General features: G+C 31.9%; 2 protein-coding genes across 3 annotated transcripts in view; one reads left to right on the top strand and one right to left on the bottom strand.

Moving 5' to 3' along the window:
- The window catches only part of LOC135139477 (serine/threonine-protein kinase SMG1-like), a 55,367-nt gene that overhangs the window by 11,377 nt on the left and 26,792 nt on the right, over positions 1 to 17,198 (top strand). The window lies entirely within an intron of this gene.
- On the bottom strand, positions 1,790 to 17,162 carry LOC135139478 (octopamine receptor Oamb-like). 2 transcript variants are annotated; one of them, XM_064069718.1, is made up of 2 exons: positions 16,372 to 17,162; positions 1,790 to 2,321 (listed from the first exon to the last, which is right to left on the bottom strand). In XM_064069718.1, exons 1-2 carry the CDS (start codon positions 17,041 to 17,043, stop codon positions 1,884 to 1,886), a joined length of 1,110 nt encoding a protein of 369 aa, XP_063925788.1. In that variant the 5' UTR covers positions 17,044 to 17,162; the 3' UTR covers positions 1,790 to 1,883. The 2 variants fall into 2 exon arrangements, with proteins under 2 accessions (XP_063925788.1, XP_063925790.1); XM_064069720.1 differs by lacking the exon at positions 16,372 to 17,162 and adding an exon at positions 7,217 to 8,064.

The raw sequence follows: 17,198 nt of genomic DNA, 5'->3' as shown, positions 1-17,198 counted from the left end.
CGATTGTTCAGTTTTCCGATTTTTCAATTTTTCGTTGTAACAATTTATGAATCAGATTTTCGATATTGATTTTTCGAAAATTGTTCCACATATTAATTTTTCGGTATTTTAATTTTCCGATTTTTCAATTTTTACTTTTGGTTTTCGGCTTCTCGACTTTGGATTTTTCGATTCCTCGATGCTTTGATGTTTGGTTTTCTCGATGTTTTAATCGATTCCTCGATGCTTTGATGTTTGGTTTTCTCGATGTTTTAATTTCTTAATTTTTCCACATTTCGATTTTTAGATTTCTCGATTTTTCGATTGTTTAGTTTTTCGATTTTTTAAATTTTACGTTTTTCAACATTTCGGTTTTTGGATTTTTAAAATTTTTCAACTGTTCAATTTTTCGATTTCTCAATTTTTCAACATTTCATTTTTGGATTTTTCGATTATTTAAATTGTAGATTTTTCGATTTTTATTTTTTTGATATTCCAGTTTTTCGATTTTTTAGATTTTACAGTTCTCAACTTTTAATTTTTCAGATTTAAAATTTTTCGTCTTTTCAGTTTTTCAAATTTTGAATTTCATGATTGATCGAGATTCCAATGTTTCGACTTTTCGATTGTTCAGTTTTCAATTTTGAGAGTCTCTCCGTTTCTTGATTTTTCAATTGTTTCGATTTTTATTTAATTTTAGATTTTTGGGGTTTGTCGAACTCTCGATTTCTCGATTTTTCAAATTTTAGTTTTTCCGAATTTTTAATGTTTCGATGGCTTGATATTTCGGTTTTTCGACTTCTCGGATTCCGATATTTCGAATTTTTAATTTTTCAATTTTTCAGTTTTTCGGTTTCTCCAACGCCATTTTTCCAAAACTACCGGGGTGATTGTTACGAAATTTTAGATGTATTTTAAGAATATCGTATGGATAGTAAATTTCTGACCAGAATGTGTCTGATCATTCATATCAACAATTTGATTACGTCATTTCAAAATTTTATTAGGTAAGTCAAAATTCAACAACCTATAACCTGTAAAACTTATTACTCCGAAAAGCTGCAAACGTTTTACGATTGTCTTAAATATGGTAAATTGCTAATGAGAATTTGTCTGTGTATCCTCTCCAAAATTTAATGACGTCATTTCAGTATTATTATTAAGAAAAACTCATTTGAAGCATACACATAGCATGCCGTTTAATAATAATTCATATGCATTTTTATTTTAACTGTATTATCCTAAAGAATCTTAGATTGAAGTTTTATAGTTTACTAAAAAATGTTCTTATTCTTTGTAATAAAAAATCCAAAGTCAATAGTAGGTATGAAAAGACCACAGTGAAATTTGCAAAATATCAGTAAAAACGAAACAGTGTTAATATGATCTTAAATATCACCAGCTGTCGTGCGTTTAACGTAATTTCATTTTCTAGGGTGTCAGAGTTGTTGTAATACGTACGTACATAGCAACGGCGAGAGTAATACAAGTAGTACAAAAAAAACGACGTTTACTGATAACGAACTGTCAAATAAGATTATGTGAACATCTGCATCTGGCATTGCTGTTGTGTAAAACAGCTGTTTATGACCTTGTAACTTTTTTTTGACTATACGATATAATTTCGTAACCATATAAGTCTGGTATCAAATAATGTACGAATACAAAACTAGATGTACATTCTGTCGTTGTGTTAGACAAGGACAAACAATAACTGAATACCAAATATTCTTGTGTACGTTACCGAAATTTTGCAAAAATTAACTATTATACTCAGTAATCCACACAATTCAAGTATTGCAAGCATATATTTACAAGTAACAAACTTTTATTATATGTACAGTCTATATAACATAACGAGAATTAAACCTACATATCACAATATTTACAAAAAAAAAAAAATCTCAACTCCACGTCGCAGCATGCACTGTTGTCATCTCCGTAGACACACTACACTCGTGTTCGTCGTAATCTTTATGATTCTGCCTATTCATCTCCACATCAATGTCAATTTGAGCCACCACATTGTCGTGCCCCCGTTCCGTTTCGTTCGTCATCGAACTTTTCTTACTACTGGGCACGTGATTCGTGATGTAGTTGGTCTTCTTCGTCGCTTTATTCGGCGAATGACAAGTCAAAAGGCACCAGAAAGCCTCCCGGAAACTGGAATTTTTCCAAGCGTAGATCACTGGATTCATCCCTGAGTTGCACACCGCCATGGTGAAGGCGATTTCGTATGACAGGCTGAACTGTATGGACTGAGAGGTGATCCTGAAGTAGGTCGTGACGATGAAATAGGGCATCCAGCAGATGGAGAAACAGCCGAGGGTTAGCATCACGACCTGTAAAAAAAAAGTTTGTTAGAGCAAAAGTGTTTTCAGAGCTACTACACTTTGAAAAATCAATTTACTAATCCTAAAACAATCCATTTTGTTAATAAGTTGTTTAGTATTTTTCGTTCGTAACTTATCAGTTATAATCAACACCAACCAACTCCACAAAGAACACCCGAAGTGTGGATTTACAGAACACGTGTTCAGGTTTGTGTTTTGCTCGCCGTGGGTAATTTGTTTGATTAGAAAACTCATTAGGTCTCGATAGGACTCAGGCAGTAAATCCTTTCCTAATTAGGTCGTCAATTAAATGTTCTTGTGTTCATCAGGAAATTTGTTCACAAGACTGACGACCTTCCAGACAGCAATATCGCGATTCGTTCTAGCTATTTTGATTCCTCGGTCGCGTCTGTTTGGAGTAATTTAATTAGCGATTAATTGTGGCGTTTGTATACTCAACATTGACAACGATGTGTTGATAATTGAGTACCTTATGTCGGGTTTCTAACTGGCAGTGATTAAGCATGGAGGATCTGTGTTTATTTATGGTTTGTTTTATAACGTGTCATCGTGTCAGTTGCCGAAGGGTGGGCGGATCCGAACTGCAAGGTGTATCTGCGTCAGGCTTTATCGAAAATGTACCGAAGCTTGATAAAGTTACTGAAAATAAATGCTTCGGGTTGGGTTATTTTATTTACTGGCTGTTGTCCGATACATGCTTGATTTATGCTGTGTTTGGTTGGTTTTTAAATAGCTGTCGACTGTTCGAACATATCTGAATTCTAATAATATATGTCTGGATACAAACAAAGAAAGCATCGCGAGTTTCAGGAATGTTTAATTTCGTGTTTCTTGATTTTTATGGCTTGTCGAATGCGAAAATGTTTCCCGTTTCCGTCTGTCTGTCATCGATAATCCGTCGTCTGTCTATTGACGATTTTATTTATGAGTCAAATAGTGTCCGAACTTTGGAACTATTGGCTGTGAAATTTTTAGAAATGTTAGTGAATAAAAAACAATTTGTTTAAATTGCTTTAAAGCATGAGACGCGTTTTTTTAATTACCTTTTTCAGTTGTTTTATGTTGGGTTTTGTAAGAACGGGCAGAAATTTTGGAACAATATACCAATTTATCAAATAAATGTATTTTTTATAAATTTCTTTAATGAATAATATGTATTACCAGTTCCATGCTGACAGCTGCAATATAAATGTCAAACAGTAACATTAAACATTTCAACAAAATTATTTGTTCTAATCTGTATTCAAAATTTTATTGAAGTGTTCGTTGTCGTCCAAGTATTTCAAATTTGACTATTAAATAAATAGAATTTTTTTGTGCAGATTTTTGTTCCGTTATCAGATATGTTTTAATAATTTACAGTGAGGGCTTCTTTCATATTTTCTCGACATTTCATGACCCCTAGAATATGACAAAATAGGTCCTCCGTTTCAGTCTGTCTATCGTTTATCGATTGCTGCCAATTTTTAACCAAATTTGTCTAATCATCCCCACCAACATTTTGATGACGTCACCTCAAAATTGCATGGTAAATGCTATTTAAATTTTATAAAACAATATACTCTTACTTGTGGTTTCTGAATCCGCTTTAAGTTTCTACTCTTACTTTTTCAATTTAATTTTCATGACGCCTAGAGTATTAAAAGTAGGTCTCGCGTGTGTAGTAATGGGTATTTAATTTTTATAAAATAATTTACTGTTGTATTCGTGATTTATGACTCTGCCTTGATTTTTATCACAATTATTTTAGAATTTTTTTGTCCAATACTTTCCATGCGGTTCATGCTTACCGAGTGTTTTTTTTTTTACTTCCCAAGCATGAACTAAGGAAATATTGCAATAGGATCCGGGCGAATGGATACTTCTCGACGTTTCATGACCCTTAGAGTACGAAGAAATAGGTCTTCCGTTTCAATCTGTCGGTCTGAGTCGATTTTTATTAGACAGATAATTTCCGAAATTACCTAACCCACTGTTGTCAAATTTTGTATATATGTTAGGAGTGTCATGTAGATGGTAATCAGAGTTTGTCTAATCATCCCCATCAACAGTGGCATGACGTCATCTCCAAATTTTACAATAGTAAATGTTATTTAAGAATTCAGATTTTCGGAAAAATTATATTTACAATTTAATTACAAAATCGAATTTTTTGAAATCTTGCAAATGTTTTAAGGTTATGGGAAGCTTGGTAAATCGTACAGCTTTTTGATTTTTCAATTTTTCGATTTTTTGACTTTTCGATTCCTGAGTTTTTCGATGTTTCAGTTTTAGGATTTTTCAGTTTTTCGATAAAATTTTTCTTCAATTTTTGATTTATCGATTTATGAATCAATTTTTCAATATTTGAACTATGGGATTTTTCAATTTTTCGGTATTTGAATTTTAAGATTTTTAAATTTTTGATGACGTCACCTCAGAATCTAGCATGGTAAATACTATTTAAATTTTATAAAAGAATATACTCTTTTAATTGTGGTTTCTGAATCCGCCTTAAATTTGTACTCTTGGTATCCATATTTTCGCAAAAACCCATGTTAAATTTGTTTGATTGTACTTTTGATGACTAGAATGTTATGCATATGTTTCAAGTGAAATTAACTGGATTCATAATTTGTAAAAGTAAAAGCATATTATTTTCTACATTTTAGATACAATTTGCTTAGCAAAATATTGCAATGACGTTATCACATTTTTGGTGGATATGAACAGACAGTTTTGGATTAGCATTTTACTGTCTACACAATATTCTCAAAGTGTATCTAAAATTTCACAACAATCTATCATGCAGTTTCGGTGATTTTTTATTTAGTAAAATCGTAAATAATAGATGGTATATTGGAGGCAACGAGGGACCTACTTTTTCAAATTCTAGGAGCCGTGGCACCACAATATTGGGTTCTAATGTCGCTCAGGTCGTGACATTTTCCCTCACTTCCATAGAGAAATAAAACGTTGAAAAAATATGTAATTAGCGTGTGCTTGGAAAGTAAAAATGAAACAAAATGTATACATTTTTCCTGTATTTCGAGTATTTAAAAAAATTCAATTTTTTAACTGAGTTTCTATTCCTATAGACAGTACGTATTTTTCACAAAAGATTTGTTCAATAAATTTTTGGAATGGCGTGATTATGTTTGAGGAGAACTTGTTGGTTTAAACCATACATATTTTTTTAGAGATTCTTGTGGGGTTTGTTTTTCTGAATTCATTAATGTATCATAATTTAATCACCCATACTCCGCCACTGTCTACGATTCGAACGCATTATGTTACCAAAAAACACTGTGTTAAATTGTTTATATTTGGTCTGGAGTGCTTTTGTTCTCCACCCGTGTTGGCAAACGGATTACCAATTGTTCCAAAATTGCATTGATAAAAGGCAAAGATATGCCTGTATTTCTAGTGAGTTGTCCCGTTTGAAAAAGTTTCGATCAACATTATTTCATCTAGGACGAGTATGTCAATTCCGACACGTGCAATTTCGGAATTGACATACTAAAATAAAACACTTGAAATTTAATTAATAAAAAATATAGATAATAGTAGTAACAGTGTAATAAATAAAAAGCCCTGTGCCCTCTGTGGTATAAAAGGTTCCTGTAGTATTTCGATTTTTTTTGCAAAAATTTGGAAAATTTCAAGGCGGATTCATAAACAATAAGTACACTAGTATGTTAGCGAATTGACTCAGTGTTTTCATTTTATTCATTGCAAATTTCTGAGACAAATAGTAAAATTGTATCGTTTTAAAAATCAAAGTGACGTCATCAATTTTTGGAAAGGAAACGACAAACTGTGTTTTTACGGAACGCCAATAATACAGAAAATTATTTCTGTAAGAACGATGCCAGAAGTGACACGTTTTTAATATTTTCTCTATTTTAAATGTAAAAACTAATTTTTGACAACACAGTGGGATAAATTTTAGTTATTTGTTTATTTGAGTTGCGAAATCAGTTACACTAGTTTTTCTTTTTTTTTTTATAGATTTTAGACAAATTCTGACGTCGTAGATAAAATTTGGTACGTTACACGTAACACATGCGTCAATGCATTATTATCCACTCGTGAGATGATACAACTCAGCTAATGCCTCTTTGTGATTAAGAAATTCAACCATTTTTAACAATTTTGTGCCTAACAAATGGCAAATAAAGATGTAAATGTAAAGTTGGTTGCATATCCTAATTTTCATTTTTAAAATTCATTGATCAAATTTGTATTATAAGTATAAAAAGCTCTATATTTAAGCAGTATTTAATTTATTACAAATCTGATGTCTTTTAAGTAAAAATTAAACCAAAGAAGTGTCACTTAATAGAATTTTTAAATTTTTGCAGATGGTTTTCTAGCTGAAAACAATCTACTGTTAAAATAAACACTTGTCACGAATTGAAAAGTAGTAGTAAAAGTGTAACCGTTAATTTCCTTTTATTGGAAACGATTATCTTGTTTTTATTATTGAAATAACACGCTTTACACAATTTAAACAAAATCGTTTCAATTGTGAACATTTATAGGAAAATAATTCTGGGTTTTTATAACGTTCTGGCTAAGTATTCGATTCGCATAAATACATCGAGGTTTTCATTTTTAAGCACGCCCCAAATATTTACTAGTGTAGTATTTTATTAAGCCGAAAGGTCTAAAATTAAGCCACTATTTTCGCTTTGTTTCTTTGTTTCGAGTGAGATTTTTAATAATCGTTGTAGTGACGTAAGCGAAATTACCTACACGGTTATATAAAAAAGGAACCTTCAACTTGACGAAGGCCGCCGTCCTCTGTCAGAAATTGCCTATGATGTAAATAAAACCACTGATAAGCAAACCGCATTGAGAATGTCATAATCATAATGTTGTACTAAAACACGCATTATTACCTGTATGGACTTAGTGTCGTTAATACTGTTAGAGTTGTGTAAATTTGTGGCACTTCTGATTCTTTTCGCGTGTCTGGAGGCCTCTCTCCAGATTTTGATGTAGATGAGGAGCATGATCCCCCATATTAGGATAAACAGAGGGGTTAAAACGAAGGTGAAATACACGCTAGGGATAATATTAACGTCGCAAGTTTCCTTGTTCCACGAGTTCCAGTAGATGAGTACAGTCGACAAACTAAGCGAGAATATCCACACTAAAGAGGCAAGAAAGAGGGAAGTCCCTCTCGTCATACACCTGTTGTAGCGCAAAGGGTGGACCACAGCGGAGTACCTATCCGTAGCCACCACGAAAAGGTTCAAAATCGAGCTGGAGCACCCGAACGAAATCAGCACGAAACGCAGCAAACACCTGTCTTTGCTTTCGCCGAAGCTGTGCACTAGGTAGAAACACATGTGGTAGGGCACGGAGAGGCCCACCAAGAGATCACTGATGGCCAGGCTGAAGATGAACTGGTTGGATATCATCGACGACAACTGTCTGCTGGCTATTATGGCCAGGAGGGTCAAGACGTTGCCCACCACGGCGAAGAAGATGATTATGCAGAACACCGTCACCCAGAAGCCGCTTCCTATGTAGGAAGACAGAGTGTCATTGGCCATTGTTGGTCGGTCGATTCGGCAACATTTCAGTTGATGCACTAGCCGGCACTTGGGTTTTATTTTGAACTTGCGTTGATTGGGACAAGTTCACGCGGAGCTGCCGCGAAATCGACTGATGATTGGATGGAAGGTTCGTGTCGGTATCAACAAATGGCTAGGAGCGGCGGCGGTGACTCGTGGGAAGAGGGTTCGAGGTGGTGGAGGAATGAACTGGAAGAAGGGGGTTCGGCAGCTAAATTTCGAGGTAGTGCGTGCGGTAATTGGTGGTGTGGACAATATCGTTTCGGTTTAAAAGAATTCCAGAAATTCCGTTTAATCAAGAAATTTATAGGAATTCCAGGTGTATTAAGTAATTTTGACTTTTTCAAGGTTTTTCACAGCGTTTTCGTTTTTAAAATAGTTTTACGAATTTTAATTTAAAAAATGTTAATAACTTCGAATTAGTTGTTATCTATCAATTAAAAAATGTCATTAAATTACCATAAAATATGCATTTAATGGCGCCGTTTTTTTTTCATTTTTGTGATACTAAAAACTATAAAATTTGTAAAGTGGGTTAAATATATGAGACGCTTTGATAGTGACGATTCAAAAAACGATGTAATTGGTAGAACTCTTGAAAAAAAATTACCGACCTTTCTTAGGAATAGTTCAAGAAGAGAATTCCGAACATATTTTAGAATATTTTGGCTAATAGATCTTGAGATGCAATGTCAGGAAAAAGAATTTCGAAATACGAAAATTATGCGACGAATTGTTCAACAAAATGCCATATGATTTTGCCAACTTTTTTTATTTTCATGTTTTCACGACTTTGGATGACCCCTAGATTATGAAAAAGCAGGTCTCCCGTTTCCGTCTGTCATCGGTCTGTGTCGATTTTTATTGGACAGATAATCTCCGATACTACCGAACGAATTGTCAAATTTTAGAAAATTTGCGATCATTTTCATCAACAATTTCATGACGTTATCTCAAACTTTTGTATGGTAAATGATATTAAAATTTTATAAAATAACAAATTGTTGTACTTGTAGTTTATGAATCTGCCTGGAGTTTTACCCTAGGCGTCTAGATTTTCGCTAAAAACTCAAAATTTTGTAACATTTTATTATAATATATTTAAGAGGGAGTAGTTCTTGCAAAATTTAAAATTTCTTGGTAAATAGTCCTTTTAATGTAATTCCAGTGGTTTTTGAAAACATTTCGGTTAATTCTAAAGTGGTTCAGATGAATTCGATAGAAATTGTAGTGAATTCCAAATAGTTCCAATAAGTTTCGATAATTCCAGTTTGTACCACATTAAAAAAAAACAAAGTGTCCATTCAGTGATTATACAGGGTGTCACAGTCCTCGATATCTCATTAATTATTATTAGAAACAGAAAAAAAGTCATACGAAAGTTGTAAAGTTGTTTGACGATTACACTCTAAAATAATTTTTAACTATACAGAGTGTTCTGTTTTCAAGACAACACACAACTTACTATTTTAAATGAAACACCCTAAATATTGTAGAGAATGTTTATAAAAATATCAAAAACTTTTCAAAATATCTTAATATATATAAATATATTAGTTCGCAGTATCAAGTTAACAAAATACTTAACAAAAAAGACAACAAAAATTGCGTAAAATGCAGTAAAAAAATACAGGGTGTTCTATTTGAAAAAACTGAAATATCGATATTTGAAAATTATAATACATATATTTTTTTATAAACACTCTGTATATGAAAATTGTATTTTATTTATACCACAACAAAGCGCATACCTTTATTTATCTCTCCATAAAATATTGGGAATACAAATTTTAAAAATTACCCTACTCCAATTTTTTGTGAATCCTCCCAATTCTAGATATTTCTAGAAAATTGAGATCTGTGGCAACGTCCGATCGGAATTTCAAAAATAAACTGTGGCAATAAAGCCTGCGAAGAAATTACACAAAATATGTAAAAATCTATAGGGTGTTTCATTAAAAAAAAAACTAATTTGTATGTTACTCCTTAAAAACAAAACACTCTGTACAATTAGAAATAATTTTAAAGTATAGTCTCTAAAAAACTAATTAACTTTGGTGTTGACTTTTGTTGTATCTGTAATAATTATATACATAATAATTATACTATATGTATGTAAATATGTGATTGAGTTTACAAGAGGAACACAAATTTTCGAAAATTATAAAATTTGATTGTGAACATTTAATTTTTTTGTGATAACCCCTGTAAGTTAAAATAAAGATATGAGTGTAGTATCCACTTGTTTCAGGCGATTTTTTCAAATACAAAATTTTGTATTGACGTCCTCAAAATTCTATGAAGAACCACTCTTCACTTAATCAGTAGAATAAATAGCCTCATACATAAATTATTTTGAATAATTCTGTATAAACAATTCTAAATCAGGTGTGACTCACCACAACATCGAAATATCAAAGAAAACAACAAATCGTTAACGACTGTTCTGCTATCCAGGACTAGGTTTTACACAAACACATTTTTCCAAGAAACCGTAAACTCAGAACAGGAAGCGGAGATTAATTAAAGAAAAACGAAATGTTCTTAGTACAAAAAAAAAATGGTCCAAGGCTGTTTACACCGTTTGAAGTACAGTCCGGCAATTTCAGGTTCTTCGAAAATTTATAAAATTTAAATAACCCTTATAATTTAAAGTAGAAATATGTATAGATTGCTAAGGCATAAGTAAAATCAGTCACAGTGTAAGAAAAAAAAAAGAGGATATCACAGATCGAACTTGCTTTTCACTGAGTCATAGCCTATATTCGGTTGGTATTATGTATTTACAAAACACTATTACTATGAGAAATACTGAATAATACAAATTATAATAATAAATAAAATCAAGGCAAAATCATAAACCACAAATACGGGAGTATATTTTTTCATAAAATTTATGTGGCATGTACTCAGCAAAATTTTGGGATCACGTCCTCAAGTTGTTGTGGGAATGATTAGACAAATTTTGTAGCGTTTTACCATCTACACGATATTCCAAATGTACAGTTTTTTTTTAATTATCAAAAAAAAAATTATATATTTGAAAAAAAATTGCATTGTTTAAAAAATTTTGTAGGTGAAATATTTCCTGTACAATAAAAAAACCCTATTGTAAACTCAATCCGGGGACATACTGTAGATAGGCAAATGTGTTGAAATATAAATTAAACATTCAGAAATTAGTAGATTAATAAGAAAATAAGACAATAATAATGGATAAATATAACAAAAAAAGGAAAGAAAAAACTTCTCATAAAAGAAATTCGTTAACTGGAAACTTCCTTCATGAATTTCTTTGTATACGTCTTCTGTAGATTTATTATGTTCAAATGCTCATGAAAAAGGGACTAGATTTTGATAATTATGATAAACTTACGTCGACTCACCGCAGATAATGAATTTATACTTCTTCAAATGTGAGGATAAAAACATTCCTTAAATTGATGGCATTTTCAAAAATTTTGATTTTAAAAAACACATTTTGAAGTTTCATTTAATTTGTTAACATAGCTAAAAACTGTTTTTATATTTTTTTAGGTTCACTGTCTTATCTCGAAATGAAGACCAAATACACGTTACAAAATATGAAATAGTTTTTCAAAAAAAATATAATATTAATAATAACGATATTGTTTTAGTGTAAAATAACAGAAAGACTATTTATCCTGAATTTGTCACTAGAAGAAAGTGTTCTAAAGTCTAGATTCTAACTATCTTGATATTTTGTTAGGTTGCTTTATCGTTGATTTTCAAAAAAACAATTGCAATATAATAACCACAATGTTATTATAGTCTGAAGTTTGATCATTGTTTAATTTTTTCGGGAATCCCATATTACCAAATTTTTTTCCAAGGTTATACAATGAACTGTACAGAATGTTTGTTTTTCGATAATTATATGTTTCGAAATAGGAAATTATTAGATCGAGTAGTCATTCAACAGGAATTTGAACAAATTTAAAACAGTGGTATTTGATATCGTTAATTTTACTTTTTTAAGACGTGTTACGACATATTAACAACATTGTTATTAAAATTTAAGCACCAATTATCTAAAATATTATTTCCTGTGTAGTGTGTGATTATTTGGCTGACTGTGACCCTCATCCAGAAACTAAATTTTGTTAAAACGAAGTTTGTACCACCGTTTATTTTAACTGTGTAACTATAATTACATAATGTCGTGATCTGGTAATTTTAGACTAGAAGGTACAAAAGAATAAACTGTTTACCTTGAAAAAAATAATTATTTGAAACCAATTTATGCCGACTTGACAAAGAAAAGCTAGTGAAGTCTGTGTACACAAAGTGCTTACAAGTGAAGGTTAATATTTTCATTGGATAAATAAATATGTATTTAAATCAAATCATTTTCACTGATTTCGTTTGATTCGAATAGATTAGTTTTAATTTCCGGATGTGGACCCGATTTAATTTATTAATAAATACAATAAAAACTTGCTCAGTTCGCACAATTAACATACTTTACTTAATTGTGGTTCACAACAGGAAAAAAAAGAACCCAGACAGTAATTGTATTAAGAGCGGAATTTTATTATCGTCGCGTGGACTTCTTATTGCTTTTATTAAATCGAATCTATATTGGTGTCAATTTATTGACCATACTAGATTTTACGAGATCGTCGATTCTTTGGTTGTATGTACGCACAGTAAAGAAACCTTCACCTTTGCCACGAATTCGCAGCAAGATCGCATTGCAAACTACGATTTTATGAGTTTTCCAAGAAATTTAACCTGTTTTCGGTTTTTAATTAGTCAGGTTTGTTAATAGTCGTAAAAGTTAGCTAATGCATGAAATCTTCGCGTGTTTAATGACAGCAGTAGTGGAAATTTTTCAGATGCAGTAATAATGATTGTTATTGTGAAATCAGAGTTAGCTAGTTTAGAATAACTTTTGGGAAGTTTTTTCCCGGTGGATTTATTTTTTGAATCGTAGGCATTTTGTTTCGTGATCCATAAATACACTTCCGCAATAACGTAAGAAAACAATAAAATCGTATTACATCCGGCTGCTGGAAGCGGAACAAGTTTCATTACAGATTTTTGTTAATTGTTAATTTTCGCTCTTAAGGCTTGTTCACACCTTACCAATGCGAAATTTCTAATTATGTTGCTTATTTTGAGCGATTTTAATAGTCAACAACTTTTCCATGTGCATATCTGAATTAAAAAAAAATGATAGAGTTTTTTTTATCTTACTAAAATTAGCAATCTTAATTCTCAAACGGTTAAAAATTTCACCAAACTTCCCTATAGCAGTTGTACACTGCACTAATTGCAACTGTTAAGTGTATAAAATTAAAGTGCAACTTACGAAAAGAGGTTTACTTTATAATTTTTGTGGTTTAAATTTGGAATACTATTAAAAGCTTGGAAGCTTTGGAAATTATATTTGTTTGTACTCTTATAAAATGTATCAAATAACTAATGCAGACGCATCGTGGAACGCACGTGTTCTATGGTGAGTTTTATTTTTGGAAATCAATGTATATACAGGGTGATCAAAAAATGACGAGTGAGCTCGATGGCACGTTGTTAACTAGGTTCTGAAGAACTCGAAAAAAAATGGTCAAAAAAAAAATTAAAACTTTAAAGTTGAAGAATTAACTTCGTAATTCTGATTTGTTTTAATGAACTGCGTATAGACAGTCATATAATTACTTATTAATAATTTTTAATGTCCACCGATGCCATTTTTGGCAATTCTTATCAGAATTTTAGACTGTCAATTAAATTAACATTAAAACAACAGAATTATATTATTTATTTTGCCGATAATCACAAGTGAACTAAAAAACATGGAATTTTAATTTAAAAAAAATTAATTAATAAATAAATAATAATTAATCTTAAACTTGTTTTGAAATTTTAAAACACAAAAGAATGTCAGAATCCTATATAAAAAGTTGTAGTTGAAAATAGTGTAATTAAGAATGCAAAAGGTTTTTAAGATTTTCTGCAGAATTTTTATTCTTGTTCGTCATATAGGAGACATTCCAATTAATCTATGCGCTCTGTACACCTTTTTTTGACATCTGTTATTCAAAATTTTCTAATTTTATTTTTACTTGAACCCAGCTCGAAGTTAAATTTCCAGTAATAACAAGAAAATATTTATTAAGCATCACTCTGTATCTAATATTTACATCATACTTCTTCATATATTACTAACAGCTGGCGATTACTTGCAATTTAAATAGAGTTCATTTGGCGAATGACTAGTTTATTTTATGTTTCTTGACGTTTCATAACTCCTAGAATATGAATAATTATCCTCACCGAAAATGTTGTCATTTCAAAATTTTGCTAAGTAAACCTATTTATTTTATTGTCAGCTCTTACACACGTAGATTTTCAAAAAAAAAAACAAAATTGTACGAAACAAAACTTTAATCTATCTTAAACTTACAAAACCCTCCGAAAGACTTAATGACGTCGTCTCAAAATTTTGTAAAAGAAATCTCACTTTTTATAAAGTAGCACGCTTGTATAGGCCCTCTCGTATGCTTTACAATTATACAGGATGTCTCACAGAATTAAAGAATGAAGCAATATATTTATTATGTCAAAAACCACTTCTCATCTAATTTTCTTGAAATTAGTGTTGTTATTAGTGGTACACTGTGCGTATCAAAATTGAAATATTTTAACAATTAGTGTTATTCAATAAGTAATATTTTACCCATTTAGATTATGTGTTGACCAAGGTTTACTGCTGAAAAAGTAAACAGAATTGTATTATTTATGTTCGTATTCAAAACGAAGCAAAATTTTTATATAATATGGTTAAAAATAGTATAGAAATTAGAAAAGTATTTTTACTAAAATAAATTTAAACAATTGCGTTTCGAAAATTTGTCACCTGCTGTTCCGTAAAAAAAAATTGGTTGAATTTTATTTCAACGGAACTTCCCACGCCCTCGATGTGCGTCCAACAAATCCCACTTCTTTGAAAAATCATAAAATTTGAGCTTGCGACTATATTTAAAGCAGCCAACGGGAAAAATGTATTTTCAACAACAACATGGTTAACTTCGAGTGTTTATGTTTATACTTCGAAAGGATTCGACTTAGCACGTTCATATAACAAGCATCAGCGGGGACATGCATCTGTGTTAAAAGAAAATGAAATTTGATTGATTTTGTCTTCTTAAAACAGATGAGAGGACTGATTAAATTACAATGGAGCAAAACCCTTCCAATATTGTTTCGGCTGAGGAGTTGTTATTATGATAATTATTATTGTTTTATTATTACTAAATATAGGCGAGTGCTACATTACTGTATTCTTATATTTTCGAGAAAATGGGCTGAACCGCTACTGATTTGATTAAAAAACAATCGAAACGTCGTGAAATCGAACCACGGACATTTCACCTCTAAAATAGAGTTCCCCAGCGCAAGAAGAAGGTTTAAACAACAACGATTATAATATCAAGGCTGATTCATAAACCACAAGTGTAGTGTAAAGTGTAGGAGTAGAATATGTTATGAAATTTTAGTTCTATTTATTGTGCAAAATTTTGAGGGATGCCATCACCTTGTTGATGGAGATAATTAGACAAATTTTGGAAGCGTTTTACTATATTCCTAATATAAATACAAAATTTGACAACAATATCGGTCCAGTAGTTTCAAAAATTATCTGTTTAATAAAAATCTAGATAGACGGCAGGTCTATTCTATCTCAATTATTCTTGGATTTATTGTTCTTCTGTACACATCAAATTAATGCACCTCTTTCCACCAAGAAGTTATTAAGTGACTTGGTGCTACAAAATCCATACAATTGTGCAAAACAATCGAAATTAGATCTTGTGTATATACACTCCGTATAAAAATTACGTCAATATTGTGATATTAAATTAAATTAAAACGGCATTAAACTATAGTGTGGACAGATAATTACGACACTGATAGTCTAGTGGTCAGAACATCCTCCACTCCAGTTCAAGAAATTTTTCCTCACTTTCTACAATGTGATTTATATTTTCCTATAAGTGTTTAGAATGTTGCCGTAATTAATATTTATGGGTAGTGTATTAAAAAAAAAACACTTTAAAACTCAAGTGTTGACTTACTACTTGTCCCTGTAAAAGATCAAAATAATCAATTTTCCATCACTCTAAACTACACGTTCAATTTTCCTCAACTACCCATTCATCATCCGACAATTACTCTAAACCGGCAGTAGTGACACTATTTACGCAACCATTAACCTCAAGCTTCTTCATTACCATCCTATTTATAAATTTAATCAAACATCACCTCTTGCAATAACGTGGCGAAATTCGTTACGACCGTGACATTATCTTCCGCTAATCCTGACATACCTTTACATAATCGATAATTGTTAATTTGTTTTCAAAAGATTCATTAACTCCGTTATCCACATCACGATAACGCGAAATGATGAAAACACGCGCAACTTCTTTGTTGTTGAGCACACCTACCTGGAACGATTTCGTGTCGTTGAGATTGGCTTTGCTTTTGGGAAAAGTGGCATTTCTGACCCTTTTGGCATGTCGATAGGCCACCTTCCAGATCTTAATGTAGACGATAAGCATCATGAACCAAGCAAAACAGAATAGAGGTGTGAGCATGTAGTTGAAGTAGAGGGTGGGTAGGAAGTTGACGAGGTCGCACATGTGGCTGCCGTCCCAGTCGTTGTAGTAGATGGGGACTGTGGACCAGGTGATGGTGAGGACCCAGGCACCTATGATGAGGAGCCAAACTACTTTTTTAGTCATGTAGCGGTTGTAGTGTAGCGGGTAAACTATAGCTATGTAGCGATCCACAGCGATAGTTAGAAGTTTGCAGATGGAGTGAGAACAGGCAAATACCGGGATCATGAAGAGCACTATGCAGAATAGCTCGATGTGGCCCATCGTGTCATTGTGGATTAAAAAATACACATGGTACGGTATATACAGCCCTACCAGTAAGTCACTTATAGCCAGACTGTAGATGAATTTATTCGCAGTGACGGATGACAGTTGCTTGTTGAAGGCAATAGCAAATATTGTCAACAAGTTACCAGAAACTATCACTATGAAAATGATCGAAAACACGGTCAACCATGCCGCACTTCCGACGTATTCTGATGCCTCCGAACTGTTATTCATTGCTAATCCACTAAAACACTCCCGGATTAGAACTGATGGATTCTGGACGTTTACATCGCTTTATTGAATGGATGAGTTGCGTCATTTCTTGGGCTCAGTTCATTGATGGCTGGATTTTCTTGGTGTTGGTCAGTGGTGACGTCGTTGATAATTCG

The sequence above is a fragment of the Zophobas morio genome, unplaced genomic scaffold (assembly GCF_036711695.1).
Source record: "Zophobas morio isolate AGI-343-1 ecotype UQ-CSIRO unplaced genomic scaffold, CSIRO_AGI_Zmor_V1 ptg000031l, whole genome shotgun sequence".
NCBI lineage: Eukaryota > Metazoa > Arthropoda > Insecta > Coleoptera > Tenebrionidae > Zophobas > Zophobas morio.
Note: the sequence above shows the minus strand (reverse complement) of the source record. Positions and strands in the feature narration are given on the sequence as shown.